Source organism: Hippichthys cyanospilos, chromosome 15 (genome assembly GCF_059441005.1).
Source record: "Hippichthys cyanospilos isolate Australia breed blue-spotted pipefish chromosome 15, RoL_Hcya_1.0, whole genome shotgun sequence".
NCBI lineage: Eukaryota > Metazoa > Chordata > Actinopteri > Syngnathiformes > Syngnathidae > Hippichthys > Hippichthys cyanospilos.
In genome coordinates, this window is record NC_142383.1 from 3290903 (window position 1) to 3310530 (window position 19628).

Consider the following 19628-nt stretch of genomic DNA (forward strand, 5'->3'; position numbering starts at 1 on the left):
TTGACAAGTATAATTGTGACTTTTCAGCTATACTAACTGAAGTTTATAAAATACATTTGCAAATTGCACACCTAATCATTACAAACCAGTTCAATTTCCAATTATTTAGTCAGCATCCCAAAATAAAATGCCTCTTTAGCTTTGCTGGCTTCATCGCCAATTGTAGACACAAAACGCATTTTGACAAATTTTAAGATTACTACATTTTCAAAAATGTATTAAAGTAGTTGAATTCATTGCTTTATTGAAGAGTCATGGATACTTTCACAATTTAATATAAAATAAAATGAAATGAACACAAATACAGATGTTTTTTGATTAATAACCAAATGTTCTGTCCAGCCTAGATGCCACAGTTGAATTAGACAGACATCGAACAGCAAATGAATGTAATTAGATGCAAACAAGTATGATTATCAATGCAAAACATTTGTATATGCTAATGCATGTATTTGTGTGGCTACAGTATGGATTGTAATTGTACCCATAAACTGCAATTCTTTGTCCTCGCTCCTTGGATTGATTTCTGGGGTGCATTGTCGGCTTTTTTTTTTTTTTTTTTTTTTTTTGTGGCAACTAAATCACATCATTTTCATTAGAACCTGTGGACTGATGAGCCACACATTGACCATGTTGTAAAATCACAACAAATGTTTGAGTAGAAGAGGCCAAGTAAAGTTGTGTCAAAACAAAGACTACAATAAAATGAAATGGAATGGTTAGAATCATTTTCAGTTCGGGGTACGTTTTCTTGTGTCTTTCTCAGGGGCATAACCCCATGCCCTTTTGTCTGGAAGTATTCTGGTCTACAGCAGGTCCCCACTCAATTCTAATCAAGTCCACTGTTTACAACTATATTTTGATGAACAAGACTGGTTACTGCTTGGACTGGATTAAAAGGAAAAGTCAAGACTAAACTGTTCTTTATTATAATACTCTATGTTCTCTACTTCACCACCAGTCTAAACAGGATATTTGGATTAATATTGTGTTTGCGATTATACCACATACTGTCTGAAATGGACATCACAGTGCTTATCGGTTATCTGAGTCAAACAATCTGAGTTTGGTCATGTGACATTCACAAATTGAGCAGTCATTTTCAGTTGACAGCAAAGGATAAAATGGCCACTCCCTCAGATGGATTAAGAAAACCAAACAGATTTGGTTGCCTAATTCACGTTCTATGATTATAAAGTTCATCATAATGCCGCGTTTGGACTAGGTGTACAGAGAAAATAGTATCAATTTTTAGAGTCACTTACCCTCATCAGGGTTGCAGGCTTGCTGGTGCCTATCCCAGCTGACTTTGGGCAGGAGGCGGGGGTCACTCTGAACTGGTTGCCAGCCAATTGCAGGGCGCACAAAGACCAACAAGAGTTTACACACCCAATCACACCTAAGGACAGATTAGTATGTCCAATACACCTGCCAGCTCTTTTCTGCAACAGGAACGTGTTGCTAACAGCCAACTGACGTCCGCCCACTTGCTTGTCCCGTTATTGTAAGTAAAAATACGGCTGTAATTTAGATTGCAGTGATTTTTTTTTTTTTTTTTAAAGGGAGTTCAGTGCTCCCCCGTGTTACGAGATTAATTTGTTCCGCGGTTGGGCTCGTAAAACGAATTCATCGTATGGTGGGCAATCCAAACCTATGTTAAGTAACTCATGCAAACTTGTACATACCGGTACGTATTAAAAACTGGTACTAAAATAGTATAGTAAGTGCTACGTATATATAATATACATGTATACAATCAGAAAACATCATAAATAAAAAATATGGAAAGGATTTATTTACCTTTGAGTGGCGCTTGTTATGCCCATATTCCCTAGTAAGGATAGCCTAGGCTAGGCTAGCTTTGTATTTCTTGATTATTCTTAATTTTTCGCATGAGCCCTTGGGAGCTTTAGGGGCATTACATTAAATGCAGCAATAAGCACTCCTCCTCCTGCTGTCCGTAGCTAAAACAGACATAGTGACGTCGTGTTGCATGCCAGCCCCCATGTAACATCATTTCATCAGTAAAAGTAGACCTACGCATATTCTTTAAAACATGCTGTTGGTCTTTAAGAACACATTTATTTGCATTTATTTTGAAATGTAGAATAATTGAATGAATTTATTTTTGATGAAAAACAGTGTTAATCTTACATATTGTCACTTTAACACTTTCATTTGTATTCTCTGACGTGCGTGTGCATATGGCACTGATCCGTGTATTTCAATGATGTCACGTGTCACTTTGACATTTGTCCATTTCCACCAATGCCGCCTTGGCACATATCAGATACCAATCATGGCAAACATGAGTTACTGATTGGGGATAGACATTACAATTCCAATTTATTTTTGATTATTGCCTTTTTGTTTTCTTGTTCCTAGGTATTTAACGCGTAAAAAACACAAGCTTGCATTCTCAGTGCAATGACTGCAAATGTTTCAATTTAGATTATGTGAAGATGGTACAAAAATTGTCACACATTTCATGAGCATTTTGGCAAATTTAGAGTGGACAACATTGAGTGTGCGTGCATATGTGTCTGTGCACAACGGCGAGTGGAATGTGACAACATGGTGCCTCCTGATGAGGAGATTTCAGGGTGTTCCACATTCCTGACACCAGTCGAACAGGTTTCATGTTGAGGCTGTTCCCTGTGCACCTCCTTTTGGTTCGTTATTTATTTTCATTTCAAATCATTTTTGAGACCGCTACTGAGTGGAGGAACACAACAGCTGCAGTTCAACAGAGCAAAATATATCTACAATAAATGTTATATTCATAAATTATTTCCCAAAATTACTGACAGGTGTAGTGTTACAATATATTTTTAGGTTTTAGTTTTGCAGCACCAACACTTTGATAGGCTAGAGCAGTGGTTCTCAAACGGGGGTACGAGTACTCCTGGATTTTAAATAAAACAAACATTAAAAAAATACTTTGAAAATAGTCGTTGAACTAAGTAAATGTTTCAAGAAAATATCTGTTCATAAACAAATTTCATGTTCAGTAGATTTTTCAATCTCATTATTTTAAGAAGCCAGATTTTCCCCCATACTTGAATGGTTCGACCCAACATGTCATGTGCCACCTCTCGTTACCTGTCAAGTTAATGATTCATTTTTGTGACCAGTCTCAACTATGATCCTAAAAGAGGACACTAAGTTGAATATTTTGCTATTTTCAAAGGTTTATTATTTCATTGTTGAAATCGTGTCTAAAACTATGTTGATTTAGTTGATTATACAATGTGGCTCATGATAGAAATGAGTTAGACACGTCTGTTAATCGAAAGTTTTACATTATAAAACTTTTAAGTTAAATCAGACACCGAGTAAATAAGTAAAGTAAAAAAAAAGTAAAGTAAAACCGATTAAATCAGACAAGTATAAAACTTGTCACGTGCCACCTCTCGTTACCTGTCATATATATTTTATATCTAAAGTTATTCTCCTTATTCTGTTCTTTTTGTGTCTTTATATATCCATTTGATTACGCTCCTTGCAGTGCTGTCGTTTTTGTTAAGAGTTTTTAGCCAATTAGAATTCAGATAACTTGTGTCGCTATGCTGTGTGAAATCTGCCTTTGCCAGAAGCCCGGGCTTTTGCATCAACACGGCGGGGCTTCGCAGATGGATATGTCAGTGGCCCTAATGCTTAATAGACAGCTGTAATAGTCAATCGAGCCATAGGTTCACCATCTAGAGGCCTCACGTTGAACGTGACTTGACTGGATACTCACTGCACGAAGGCAGTGCTATATTGATCCACCATGTTTAATGTTGGAAGTAGCTAAATAAAGTTATTAGAAAAAAAAACAAACAAACATGTTGCTCCACCATAAGCTAATTACGACCATGATGCATAGCCTACATCCAAGCCAGACCCGCCGCGGACATTTAGCAGAAAATTCAAACCTACTTGCGGAAATTGGACCGACGCGACTTTCAGCATTGGCGTCCATGTCAATACAAAAGGATTTATGATTGGAAATGAAACACAAAAACCCAACAAGCACAATATACTGTGAATATACTCTTCAAATACCCTGTAACGGAGGCAAATTCCTTAGTTTTTGCACGACAACAAAAACATTTGGATTTGACAATAAAAGATAAATATGAGATGAATAGCATTTCTAGGCATTTACACATGAATCTGATACGAATGATAAATTGTAGTGAAAGACCACATTTTTTGTTGAACATTAGTAGTGAGGGATATCTACGTCTACTTAAAATAGACTGAAGTGTAAAATAAGTTCCTGATGGTTTGTGAATGCAAAAATGGGCATAATCTTGATTACCCTCACAAACAGATGTGTGAAGGTAAATTGCAACCTGGGCAAAAATGGGATTGTCCGCAAAATGTTCAAAATTGCAGTGCAGGTCGTTTTGTGCATACCATTTGGTTTATTTACTACATTGCAAGTTGATTAATGTATGCAATGTGATCTGTCAAACCCAAGACTAATTGTGATGGCTAAATTTTGTGACTGTAGATACCTCAACTGACAGGGTCAGGGTTTGAATGGATAGATCCAACTACCAACTCAGGATAAGCTAAATAGCGCTGGGTTTGAATAATACATTTTCTGTAGCTAAATATCCTTGCCCCTTACACTTCCATTTCCATCCATCCATTTTCTGTCACCGTTTCTACTCACTTGGGTCACTGTCTTGCTGGTGCCTGTCCCAGCTGTCTATGGGCAGTAGCCCAGAAGGAACCCACGCAGGCTTGGGGAGAACACGCAAACTCCACACTGGAAGGCTGGCGCGAGGTGGATTTGAACTCGGGTGTCAACTTGTGAGGCGGACGTGCAAACCACTCCCCCACCGAGCCACCTACTTCCACTTACATCACTTAAAATTTCGTTTTGTGCTTGTAGTGCCCTCCCAAATGTTTCATGGTGAAAACTAACAGATCTATCTGAAGTACACAACCCTCTTTTAAAATATATGATGGCAACAGTGCTAGCAATTGTTTAGAGGGAATGCAAATTCTCTCCTGCCTTCTTGAAATTTTTGCTATTGAACTCTCAGTGTCATCAACTGTAGTTTTTTTTGTTTGTTTGTTTTAATCTACCTCGTACAAAGTGGTTTCTATCTTCTTTGGGACATAACAGGACAATTGTTTTGTGCTACGGCCAAGATTTGTGCAGTAGCGCTGATTGATATCTCATTTTCTCGCAACTTCACAATTGTTTGTTTTCACCTGTAGACAGCTATCTGGTTCTCATGTTGACAACATCAAACTATATTTATTCTGCCCAGGGAAAATAGGAAGATGAAACTAAGCATGGATTTTCACCACAATGAGCAGTCTATAAAATAGGACATACGGTAGGTTTGTTCAGTTGCCAACATGTAACAGGTTTCTATATAGTGTTGCTCAGATTGAACATTTGAAGCAACAATACGGTATTGCAATAGTATTTTTAGAAATATATGAAAACTAGGGGTGTCAAAGTTCATGTGTTAACTTTAACTTTAAAAGCAAATTTATAGGGTCCATATCTGGTTATCTGTGCACTTTGTGCAATAAAGGTGTGCAACCTCTAATTCAGGGGTCGGTAATCTGAGGCTACTCTCATCTTTATGTTGCGACAAGGGATAGTATTTATAAATAATATATAATATAAATAAATAATGCTTGGTTCATTTCGACTACGTGAACAGCTAACAAGCAATGCATTTGACTTGCAATCAATGAAGTTTGCGTGATTGGGTGACAGGGCGACATCTCTTGGACATCTTTGGTGCAAGGGACACGAAACGTGACGCGAGATAATCATTCAGTTTTAGGAAGGTGGAAATAGGAAACCGAAATATTAGCGCGGCCATCCAGATTAAAAGCACACATTTTCTAAGTAAGATATAACTGAACATTTAAAACTAGCACAGAATATATGTCATCTTATTGGCCCTGTGTATAAACAAGGATGGACTCAAACTTTAGGTCAGTCTGCTAGTTCTAACACAAACTGGAGCGCTTAACCCAGTTCTTAACACAGAATAAATCTCATTTTAATGCCCCTATTTGTGAACAAAGATGGATTCATACGTTGGTTCGGTCCACTTGCTTCTTTTAATGAAAATAATATGGTACAATTTTGGTTAACAAAAGCTGCTTTAAGGAACTCCTCTTGCTGCTAACACCCAACTGATTCCAAAGAATATGTTTGTGTGTATACTGTATACACATCTTCATTTCAGATGTAATATAGTGTGCGTGGCTCCCATTGTTATCTTAGCTGTGGAAATGGGTCAAAATGGCTCTGTGAATGGTAAAGGTTGCCGGCTCCTGCTCCATTTGGTGCCAGCACAGGTCTAGTCTACCTTGTTTACGGTGGTTTTCCACTGATAGTTTTCCACACTGATAATTTGGTCACAGAAAGTAGGCTGCACTTGTTGGAAAAAAGGGCAGATCTTAAATTTCATGCCAGTGCGAGTCTAGTTCGGCAAGTATCTGAATTTGGTTGACGGTATACTTCCCATTGGGTATTCAGGCGAATGCAGCAGAACTAGCCCCTCGACGCATCTGCTAATTTGGTTCCCAAAAGTAGACTAGATTTTAGAGTGGTCTATTTTGCGGAACAGGTGGTGTACACTTGATGCACGTCATGTAGATGCAATTTTGATGGATTAGAAGTGGTAGCATCTGGACAGATTCTGTGATTTGCAACGTGTGTATGTTGATTGTTTTGTATTTCATTCCTGAATGTGTCAACAGCACGGGAAAATCCCTCTTAAACATACAGTATACAAATCAGGTAACTGAATGAATTATGATCATGATCATATTAAAAACATTTTAATGGTACCCTTGCATTGTGGGGGAGGAGTACGAGAAGTGGTGCTATGGGGGCAAAATCACCATTTGACAACAGCTGCATTGTTGTTTATATCAATTAAATGAGTCATAATCATTACATTTATCATTTGCTTCTTTATTGCTTTTTTGAGGCGGGAAAATAAATCACATACTATCGATCGCTCCGAATTGTTCTTAAAATAAAGTTATTGAGCTAATTATAATGATCGATTGATATATTGATGGATGGAACATTTTTAAAACAACATCACCCTTGCTACCCTTATATAAGAAATAAGAACATAAGAAAATACCTGTTGACAGCTGCAGAACGCTCATTGACAAATACAGAAATCGCTTAATTGCAGTGATTGCCTCAAAAGGTTGTGCAACAAAATATTAAGTTATGGGTACCATCATTTTTGTCCAGGCCTGTTTCATTAATTTGTTTTTTTAAATAATTATGTTAATCAGTTATTCAAAAGTGATGGCTGATTTTGATTATTTAATTTTCAATATTTTTTTATTTATTGTTACTTTTGTAAGTTTCAAGTGATTTCAGTGAGAATTGTGGGTTTTTCCTTCTTTAACTGAGGTTTACCAACAATTTTGTCCACGTGTGTGTGTGTATATATATATATATATATATATATATATATATATATATATACATATATATATATATATATATATATATATATACATATATATATATATATATATATATATATATATATATATATATATATATATATATAGACAGACGTTTCAACAATAGATGGATTTGGTAAGGGCTAACATTAGCAGCTAGCCTACATTATTGTTATTGTGTTTCACGTAGTTTGACATGAGTTTTTTGTGCTTCATCTTGATACACATTGACCAGAAGTATTTATAGACTATTATTAATAGCAATTGTACCGTGAAAATTAATGTTAGCTTACCTTGTTATTATAGCTAGTTGCAACAGTGATCTCGCTGACAAGATCTCCAAATGCTGGCAAATCCATTGTGGAAAGGGGCAGTATATTTTCTACGCATGAAATACTCTGCCACGAGTCTCCTAACCTCTTGAAGTCAAAGTGGCATCCCTGGGCAATGATAATTTTGCCAACTGTTTTATCCCACTCTCAATCCTCGCTAACTTCATGTTTTTATGGCTCCTCTCTAAATGGTTTGTCAAATTACTGGTGCTATTTCGCAAAGTGGACAGCTTTTTAGGTTTTAACAATTATATTCTTCTAGTCTTAATCTCTGATGAACTGGAAGTAATGGGCATATTATCTATCTTCTAGCTGTCGTCTGCTGCTGCCGCACTCATCTCTGCTGTAGTAGATACTAATAACATAAAGTAAACATTGTGCCCCGGGATATTTTCCTCTGATCTCGCTGTGTTTATGGCAAATTTGGGGATAAAAACACCACTTAAAAACGCATTGTAATGCACTGCGTTATTCTCATTTTTACCGAGTACTGTGTATGTAATGCATTACACTACCACATTACAGCAAAAAGTAAGGCATTACAGTAATTACATAACTTTTGTAATGTGTTACTCCCAACACTGGTGATGGTGTATGAGAAAATAATTTACATGAGTGTCTGGGTCGTTGAACTGGCAAATTCTGTATCATCTATTTAATTAAACATTTAATCCCTACACTGCCATCAATCAGGAGGATAATGTACTCTACCACTGTGATGATAAAATAAAGGAAACAAGAAGGAACCAAATGACTTGCCAAGTGCAGAAGGATGTTAACACAACTAGTGGGTTTGTTATGACTGTTGCAGTGAATTTAGAGTGAGCGTGGTGAGACAAATGTTCTTGTTATGAAACAACAAAATGCCATCAGGAAAGAAATGACTCCACAATTCAAAATGTTATTTAGAAAAGATAATTTTGAGTTATAAAAAGGAATCGAAAATTATATCCATTTGCATTTCTAGGGTTATGTAAGCAAATACCATTGTAAAAATATGCAGTGCAAGAAATTTCCCTTTTCCGTCCTCAGGGAATTTGATCCCGGATACATAGAGGAATTTGGGTCTTCACCTCCCTCATATCCACCTTCTTTTTGTGCTCCTTCACCTCCTCCTCTTCCTTCCACATCACCGCCACTGCATCAACAACAACGAAAAACAACCCAGCGCGGCAGAGCATGTTCGACAGGGGGAGTCCAGCTACGCATCAAAAACAGGTACAAAAATATATTGGTCAAGCAACATGAAGCGTGTGATCAGCTATAGGAAATGAGTCACCTAGGCTACTTTATGAATAGTTCCTTTCTGCAGTAATCCTCTTTATTTGTCTGTGATATGGGTGTTGGGTTAAATAGGACATAACCTAATCAGCGCCAAGTGTACTAGTTCCAGTTTAGCAGGTCATGACCCCTTGGTAGGATGTCCTGGCTACACTTCCTTTGTATATGCACAAGTGTCAGAGGATTGATTAAGTCCAGTTGTGTGTTTGGTATTCAGGGTTCTAACGGCCAATATTTCCATGGTGATCCCCGAACAATGTTGCCTGAGTCTTTGTCAGAGGTTTTGTCCTGCTGTAGCATTTTTTACATTGACCGTTTGAGTGTTTGAGAACTCAAATGATCGTGATTGAAAAAGTCGTCAGAGTCCTTTAATTTGATCTCTTCACTTCAGATTAGCTATTTTAGGGAGATTGAGAACATTTACTTTTTTTGTGGTCCATTCCTTAGCAGGATCCTCGAGGGTGCATGGGAGTTCGCCTAACCAGTCTACATGTGCTTTATGGACTTGGAAAAGGCGTTTGACTGTGTCCCTCAGGGAACTCTGTGGGGGGTGCTTTGAGAGTAAAGGGGTACCGGACGCCCTGATACGGATAATTTGGTCCCTGTACGACCGATGTCAGAGTTTGGTCCGCATTTGGTCCGCATTTGGTCCGCATGGGCTCTCCCTTAGAGATAGGGTGAGAAGCTCGGTCATCCGGGAGGCATGCTGTGTCGAGCTGCTGCTCCTCCACGTTGAGAGGAGTCAGTTGAGGTGGTTCGGGCATCTTGTTCGGATGCCCCCCGGACGCATGTGTTCCGGGCATGTCCCACTGGGAGCAGGCCCCGGGGACAACCCAGGACACGCTGGAGGGACTATGTGTCTCGGCCGGCCTGGGAACGCCTGGGGATCCCCCTGGAGGAGCTGGAAGAAGTGGCTGGGGAGAGGGAAGTCTGGGCCGCCCTACTCAAGCTTTTGCCTCCGCGACCCTATCCCCAAATACAAAGGTAGAAGATAGCTGGATGGACTCGTTTTTGTTCAAAAATTTTTTAGGTGAGATTTAAATGAAATTATTTACATCAACTAAGATCTTGACTAATCTCTCTTTTTTTTTTCTTGACAGTAGGTAGACACTAGGTTAAACATTAAATGTGAACATTCAGACATAACAATACTACATGCATTAATCACATTTCGGCATTAGATATATAATATAAATAGTATATAATAAATATATAATAAACCGGTTTCATGTTTATTTTTTTTAATTAATTTTGAAATTTGTCAAATAGACCCACATAATCTACGTCATCATCAAAGAGCCTGATTACTTAGTCTCTAAATATTTGGCAGCAACCTGCTTGGGGGAAATGGACCCAGTTTGTTAAGAGGAGGCGTGCAATTTGCAATTTTTATTTTGTAAACTTCAGTATGGCTGAAACGTACCAAATATACTTTTGTCAAATTAGATGTGTTGGTGAACAAAAACGACACTTATGCTTGGCTTGAATTATTTTTTTGTTTTGTTTCCGCAAAAATTGCAATGGTGGTCCTTGGAAATTTTCCTCTCCTAAAAGGGGTCCCTGACTTCAAAAAGTTTGAGAACCCCTGATCTAAAAACATGGTGTTTAAATATTTATACCTTACTTCTTGTTGGAACGGTGGGACATGATGTTACCCTGAGTTATACTTGTAATATCTCGTAAGAAACTTAAAAATCATAGAAACTTTCCGTGATGCAAATACAAATAAAATGTTAAAAGCAGCGTGGTATGTTTGAAGATGAGAGAACAGTGTCCTGGCTTAACACTGTTTGTTGAACTCGTCACCTTTCTCGTCTGTCATTCTCTCTCCCATGTGTACTCTTGGTCCATACAAACAGACTATAAATACTATCCCTTGTCTACAGCCAGTTACATCCTAATATGGAGGTCAGATCATGTGTGTGTATGGGTGTTTGTGCTTGTGTGTTATGTGATAGAATGTTGTGAGCATCATAGCCTCACGATGGTGCTATAGTCTGACTTAAGACATTGATGTTGAACCATTGTCTGAAGAACTTGTAAGAGCTTTCTGCAGGTTTAAGTTTGGATGTTACTGCTTGTTTAGCTTGTGCAATCTGTCGTGAAGTGGTCTAGCAAAAAACGTTCGAGCCAGGTGGGATGAGTATGTTTAGGCAACGCTATTACTGCTGTAACATGCAGTTTCTGTGGTCATGTATTTGTCACCCTTGTCATTTTTCTGTATTTATCACCTTTGTCATATAGAGGCCTGTAATCACTTGTGACTCGTTTGTTTCTTGATGTATCAGTTGCCATGGTCATTGAGCTGTTTTTTATGTCTTGTAGAAATCATTTCTGACTGTATTTAAGCTCTTTTGCTCTCAGTGACTAGGTGTCAAAATGTCAAGCTGTTTTCCCAGTTTCATTCCAGGTCTACTTTTCCGGGTCTAGTTTTCTTTGATTTTGCATATAAAGAGTTTTTCCTCTCCACCGCTGTGCCCTGTCTGCTTCTGGGTCCAAATTGTCCTCCTCATGTGACAACTGCATTAGTACTATTGATTAGTGTGCCGATCTACATGTACATTTGAATTACATTGCTGCCATAGGAACAAAGCTAGGCAAAACCCCTGCAACTGGAAAAAGACTTGCAGGACACAAGAGGACTTTGTTTCCGTGACGTTTTTCCCAGCAGTCATTTTGACTTTGTGAACTGTTAAAACAGATGGGCAGGTATGGTTACCCCAAAAGTACAAAACAAATTCCCATGACAAAGGGGTGTTTTGCAAGGAGGAAGCCATTACATGTCAGTGACGATGTTAAAGATAAAGGTGCGGATTTTCTCCTCTGCAGATTAAGAATGAGCTGAATGTCTCTATTCTTCGCTCGCAATCCCCTCGGCTCAGAGATGTCATCGGATAACATTGGGTGGAGATGGGGAGCACTCTTGTGTCTGATTGGTCCAAAAAGAGGAAGTGGACCCGAGCCCCAAGAGGCTGGGTGTTAATTTGTGAGGGAAATTGATAACAAGATCCCCATTCGGTTCCTTGTTCTTTTTTATCTTCCTTCTCTCTATTTCATCTCTCTTTCCTTCCTCTTGTAGTTTCTTGCCAATTCTGCCATTCTCCACACTTTTTTTCTGTCTTTTCTTATTGCTTTATCCTATTTAATTTGACTTTTTCTTTCTGGTGTCTAGAATAAGTTTTTATTCTCTCCTTTCCCCTTCAGATCTACACCACCTCCTTCAACCCTCTTCCCTCCTCTCCAGTGTTTTTCCTCAGTTACTCCCTTCACTCCTTTTACTTCCCTCAACATCTCTTCCCTCTTTGCCTCACCTCCTTTCTCTTCTTCCACCTAATCTCTTTTCATTTATTCCCAGTTGACATGTCTCTGTGCTGACTCATCAAATGTTCTCAAAGTGAGCTCATAACATAATTGGTTTAACCACACACACTGCACCAAAACAACACAAACAATTCTCTTTTATCAGGTGACTCCTGTCTCTCTGTCTCTCTATGTCATGTTGCCAATTAATTGTGCAAACATGTCTCTCTACCAGTTCATCACAAGGAGTGTTACTTTAGTGAAAGTTGTGATGTGACTGGGTATGACAAATTTAATACTTTACTTGAGTCAAGAAATTGTAAGGGGGAGGGGGGGGTCAAGGAATCCAAACAGAGACACAGCATATCTCCAAGTGTGTTTTTAAACAAAGACACAAATGCATGGCATGCTTGCACAGCCTTGGATACACCCACACACACTAGCTATTAACATAGTTGCATGTGCATGTTTTGACAAACATCTATTTTGATTTCCGGACAGATCTGAGAGATTGTTCTTATTACTGGCTGTAGCAACAGTTTCCCACGGCACTTTTGTTGAACAACTTATTTTCGAACGATACCCAAGGTATCAAACTCATTTTGTCGTGGCCCAAACTGTAGTTTTAGTTTCTGTCTTAGAGTCAAAATAACTGTAAAGTCAAATAAATTTTCGGGTTTGTTGCACACTTAGCTAGTTTTGAAATCAGAGGTCAGTAAAAACTGTTCATTAGAGAGATTGGCAAAAACAAAAAAGGTTGTTTTTCCCCCAAAACTTTCAAAAGTTGAATACATCTTGCAAGTTCGGTATTAACTAGAAACTTGCGAAGTTAAATCAGCATTTTCCGGCGAACATAAAAGGATTTGGCGGGCCGGATCTGGCCCCGGGCCTTGAGTTTGTCACCTGTGTTTTAGAATCTCAAGCAGGGGTGTCAAACTCCTTTGTATCGTGGGCGACATTGTGGTTATATTTTCTGTCGGAGGAACAGAATACATTTTAAGTGTGTTTGTCACACTCACTCACTTAAAATTTAAGTGTGTTTGTCACACACTTACCTAGTTTTGAACTCAGAGGCAGGTAAAAACTGTTCAAAAGACAGATTGGGGTAAAAAAAAAAGATAAAAAAAAAAACAACGAAAAAAAAAATACATCTTGCAAGCTCGGTACGTTAGCCAGAAACATGAAGTGAAATCAGCATTTTGCAGGCCACATAAAATCACGTGGTGGGCCAGGTCTGACCCATGGGCCTTATGTTTGACCATTAAAACGACAATTACATTTTGCCTTGTCTGGGATGTCATGTTAGCATATTGTTTCTATGTGTGGCTAAAGAAGTAATTTAAAAGACAGCAAATTAATATTGTGGCTTTTTGTTGGATTTTGAGGCTGAAGTTATATGAATTGATGGACTGTAGTTGCTTTACGTGAAGCAACTTAATGTGCTTTGTACTGACACAAAGCTACAAGCATTTACAAAAATGACAGGTAAAGGCAGAGAAAATAAAAGTAGCTTACCTAAATTACTAAAAGAGCATACATTAGAACATCCATTAGCATTTAGAATGTTAACAACAACTTTAAAAACATTGAAAAGTAAAGTGAAGAAGCAAAAGAAGATATTTAGGACAAATAAAAGAAAACAGAATTTTTAAAATATTTTAACGACCCTAATCCGAACGTTTCGTCTGATCTGCTTGTTGCTAAAGGATTTATAAACACTGACCTGGTTTAGCCTTCTAATACACACCAATTAAAGTAGTCCCTTGGCAGTAGGTGATTATCATGTAGTTTAGTAAAGTATAGAGTGGTTAGCATACTTGCCGGGTTGCTTCCGGCTCCGGCCTTACTGTGTAGAGTTTGCATATTTTCCCCAAACTTGCAGGAGTTTTCTCCGGATACTCTGGTTTCCTCCCGTCGGGAGGTATATTGGATACTCCAAATTACCCTTAGGTGTGTTTTTGAGAGTGAATGTTTAATTGTCTTTGTGTGCTCTGCGAATCGCTAGCAACCAATACAGACTGTACCCTGCGCACTGCTCCAAGACAGCTAAGATAGTTGGATGGATGGAACATGCAATATAACAAATCTACAGTCAGACAAAATGTTATCGCGCAGAATAAAGTATTGTAGCCATCTCGAACGCGAAGCTGCAGGTTTTCAACAATCTTGTTATGCAAGATTCCCAGTGACAAGCAGCATATTTTGCGGCTGCAAAATTGGTTTACCAACAGCACAGAAGTACAGTGGACCCCCACGTTACAGCATCTCTGGCTCATGTTTTTTTCATGTTGCGATGTGGAATACGATGTGGAGTTTTTTCGTCCCCCCTTTACAGTATTTTCCCGGCTTTGCGACAAAAACAACTGCAATGACCCTATGGGGTTGCCTCCATCTGCAGGCATTTTTAGGTAATTGCACTTATTTTCTGTTGCCATCAACTGACAGAGATGCTGGTCTGCTATGGGTTGGCCTCAGTCATTTCAAAACGGCGGAATATTAAAGCATTGTTCTATCGTGAGTGGTTACAAAACCGTATTTATAGTGCATCTTACTGCTTAATTCAAACTTGAAAGGGTTAGCCATGGGTCCCAAGATTGCTCGTGATGTTCAAGAGAGAAGAAGATAATTTATATGGAAATGAAGCTAGAGATAATCAAGAAATACCAAGCTAGCCTAGCATAGGCTACCATTACTAGGGAATATGGGCATAACAAGCGCCACTTAAAGGTAAATAAATCTTTTCTATATTTTTTATTTATGATGTTTTCTGATTGTATACATGTATATTATATATACGTAGCACTTACTATACTATTTTGGTACCAATTTTTAATATGTATGACCAATTTTGATGTTTTTACCTGGGGTTCTAAACGCATTAGCTATTTAACTTAGGCTTGGATTGCCCGCCATACGGTGAATTCGCTTTATGAGCCCAACCATGGAACGGATTAATCTCGTAACACATGGGCCCACTGTACTTGCAAATATTGTCAATAGTACAAGTATGTGTAGTGTCCCTGCACCCTTAAGTATTTAAATTAAGGGTTGACTGGACAATTCTTCTGACATTACTGTGAGTCCTACTTGGTTATGGACAGTAGTCAAAGTGTAATTAAATAAATATTTAACAAAACATAGATTTTGCTAGATATACATAGATATGGTGCCTACATAATTTTCCGCCAAATTTATCCAAAAGGGTAAACTAGTAAATCTGCGCAAAACCCCTGAGTGCTAAAGCCTTTCAGAACTGCAAATTAACAGTTTTAAATAGATAGGCAAGATAGACTGTTAAGTTTTTTTTTAATCAACTCTTAAACCCCATACTTTTCCTCAGACTATCAATTTAGCTGCTCACGTAAAAAAGTTCATTTTCATATCTTGTTTGTCATAAATGTACTGAGAAATATCAATGTTTTTATTTGGACAACATTTTTTTTTAAATCATTTTTAGTATTATGAAATGACAATGTATCTTGTTCTACCTTTTTTTAAATTTTTGTTTCATCTTTTTTTATACTATAAAAGCGGTTAATAGTTTGCTTAAAAAATAGCAATTGTCCACATACTATTTTAGTCTAGTTAATTATCTAGTTAATGTTAAAAATTAAAAACAAAAACTGCCTTTGTTATTCTGTCTTGCAAAGATGACCCATATAGTATGATGGTTCTTTGCACTTTTATAGATTGAAACAGAAATCATTTTTAATTAATTGAACCGTTTTGAATCGAAAATCGATTATGAATCGAATCGGAGAGCCCAAAATCGGAATCAAATCATGAGACAGCTGAAGATTCCCACCCCTAATATATACCTGTAATTTGATACAGATCCATTTTAGAGCACAGAACATCGCGATAAATGCACTTTAGTCAAGTATCGCCTAATTGCCTCTTTGTTGTCAACAACAAGCTGCATGGGTAACTTTTTTCGGCTGACTTTGAAAGATTATGAAAAGGAAATTATGGTTTGACTTGTCTCTTTCTGCCCTTAGACGGGGCCTTGAACAAGCCGCCAAGGATGTTGGCAGGTGGGGGGAGAAATGGTGAGGGGCAACCTTCTACGCTTTGATCTCAGAAAAGTCATCACTTGGGTAGAGAACATCCCAAGTAAGATGATCAGCAAATCATCTTTGAAGACCTCCATTTCAAACAAATTGGACAGGTTTGAAGATGGCTAGATGGAAGAGTAACGAGGATGTTTGCCCAAATGATGAGCAGGAGTGAGAGGACGTCCGGGTGTTAAATGGGAAGAGCTATTTTGCATGTCATGTAGTGACGATGACTTTTAGGGCTTAGGGTTATTCAGCTGTGTCAAAAAACAATAAACTGTTGAAACTTCAAATCATTTTATTGTTGCAACATTAGTTTCAGCATTTGCGTCTCCACGCATGCATACATTGTCTCGCTCCTGTCCACCCCCCCCCCCCCCCCCCCTAACCGCAACAGTATGTAATTCGATATATAATGCAGAAGTGCCTCTTAAAGTATCATAATTTTGTCATTTTAATAACAAACACCATGTGTTATAATTGCACAGCCTTGCTCTGTCTAACTTCTAAAGTCAGGAGTAAACTTATACTTGTGTTTTTGAAAAATTCACCCACGTTGAAGTATAAAAGTGGGGTCGATTTATAAGCGAGGTCCACTTGTACAATTGTTATCTCTTTGCTCTTACCACATTCTTTCCACCTGCCCTTCCCTGCTACTCATTCTTTCACTGTCTGCACCTCTCTCACTCTCGCCACGCATTCATCGCTACCATCCAGCCAAAATAGGGATGTTTACTTCATGCTTTTCACATGTGGCAGCATAATGGCTTGCAATTACTTTAATTACTCAACAAACTCAAAGTCAGAGACCAAAGCGATGCCACCCTCTCCATGCCACTAGTACAAGGATCGAAGTGGGGAGAACAAGACGTCGATGATGCTCAATGTGCAAGAGGTTTTTCTGTGGTCATGTTGGAAAGTATAGTATGGGCATCTTTTGAGTAGATAAAATACGAAAAACTGGATGTTAGATTTGAGAAGAATGAGAAAAGATGTGGAAGATAGTTGAAGACTAAAGGTGTTCATTTCTTGGAAGGCAAAGAGCTTTTGTGCGTCTGTAAGAGAGCCTTGAATACAAAAACAAAAAGTGGACATTGGACCGAGGCCATGGAGTTGTTGGAGGTATTCTATCGTAGGAAGCTCCGTAGGAAGCAGAAGAAAGCGGCGCTGGGCCGATCTGAGGGGGCGCTGTGTCGGTCACCGTCGGAGGCCAGCGTCAACAACCTGGCAACTGGCCTCATTTCCAAAGTTCTCAGATTCACATCCAGGTAAAATAATTCACGTCAATGCTACTCTTGTTGATTTTTTTTTTAAAACAACAAACTGAGTGTTCATAACTTTTTGCAACAATTAATGTATCTAGTGGAGAACTATGCAATATCTCTTGATGGATGGTTTGGTTTTATCCGATAGAAAATATTAGTGTACATTCAATGTCTCGTTTGTACACATTAATGTGAAGGGACAATTTTTTTAGCAGGGTTGAATAATTTGGTAAAACAGTCTGCATTTTACCCCCCTCAATATTGTGATTGCAGTTTAATTTGTGATTTTTAATTAAGGTCTTCTTCCAATGTTTTTTTTTTCTTTTTTTAAACAAACGCATACTGTGTACTGTATGTTAACCCCCATACAAATACTGTCAAGAGATAAAAAGTGGGGGAATAATTACTTGTCTGTAATTATTTGATCTAATTCAGGGGTTCTCAACCTTTTTTTGGAGTCAGGGACCCCTTTTAGAAAGTGAATTTTCCCAGGACCCCGTTTGCAAATGTTTGCTGAAACAAAAAACAAACAAACAAACAAAAAAATAAACTCAGCATAAGTGCCCTTTTTATTCACCACCAGATTCAATTTGAATACAAGAGTATTTGTTACTTTAGTTTGGAAGTTTACAAAATAAAAATTGCAAATTGTACGTCTCTTCATCACAAACTAAGTCATTCTTCCCCAAACAGGTTGCATCCAAATATTTAGTGACTAAATAATCAAGTTCTTTGATGATGACATGGATTACATGGGTCTGTTTGACAAATTTGAAAATGATTACGTTTTTAAAAATATATTAAACTGGTTTAGTTGATTGCTTTATTGAAGAGTCATGAATACTTTCACTATTTAGTATGAAATAAAATTAAGAAAAAAATATATATATAAATATAAAATATATATATATTATTATTATTATTAATAATAACCCAAATGAATTCACTGATCCCCTGCAGTCAGGCCACAGACCCCACTTTAAATACCACTGATCCAGATCTTTGACTCAAGTATCTTTTGAATGCTGAAATGTGATTAATGCGTGTAGTATGACATACATTGTATATGTATGAATTGTATATGTATGAATGTTCACATTTAATGTTTAATCTAGTGTCTACCTGCTGTCAAGAAATAAACAAATGAGACATTAGTCAAGATCTTAGTTGATCTTGATAATATCATTAAAATATCACCTAAGAATTTCTCAGTGTCCACTTCAGACCTTTGTTTACTGTAGAGTAAGATCGCTGTCAAAAGGAGGTAAAAAAAAAAGAAATTTGTTAAATTTTGTATGAGTCATAATTGTGTGGCTTTGAATATTTTCCTTGTGACGACAAACCTTGATTGTGTGTGTTCAACTTTTTTTCTTGTGGCTATGAACCTAAAACTTGCAAGTGCAAAGACTTTCCAAGACAACTCTCTGTTGTATGACTGCGAAGCTTCTCTATACACGACTTCACATCTGTGCGCGTACCTCTCGGGTGCATTGCTGGCTGTAGCTACGACTCTTTTGAGTTAGAGTCACAATATGCAAATTGAGATAACGTCACTGCTGCCTTTCAAGCCAAGGCGGGTCCTAACACATGATTGGTTACTCTGCTCTTCAAGTCAAGAAAGAGCAAAGTAACCAATCAGGTGTTAGGACCTGCCCATCAGAAATGCTAAACCCGGCATGGTTCATGAACTTATTTTATTCTTCAACAAAGTTACAGTAGTAGGTGGTTCCAAGGCCTGTTTCGCTCATCCAATCCAGTTGAAAAGCAGGGCCTGCACAAAACCATTTTATACAGCGTAAAGATGAGGAATGTATGGAGGTTGATTTATTTCCGAATTTTCCGATCACAGCGTCTAACCAAGAGTGGGCAAGGAAGTACTCCACATTGGTTGTCTTGGCTTGAAGCGCAGGGTAACCAATCAGGTGTTAGGC

At 38.0% G+C, this 19628-nt stretch overlaps 1 protein-coding gene across 3 annotated transcripts in view; it reads left to right on the top strand.

The window, feature by feature from the left end:
• The window catches only part of shroom3 (shroom family member 3), a 70865-nt gene that overhangs the window by 19246 nt on the left and 31991 nt on the right, over positions 1 to 19628 (top strand). For 2 of the 3 annotated variants that reach the window (XM_088435652.1, XM_088435654.1), the window contains one exon: positions 8829 to 9014. In XM_088435652.1, coding sequence (XP_088291778.1) covers positions 8829 to 9014 — 186 coding nt within the window. Of the gene's footprint in view, positions 1 to 8828; positions 9015 to 17326; positions 17701 to 19628 lie in introns of those variants that run through there. The other variant, XM_088435653.1, reaches the window with a different exon arrangement.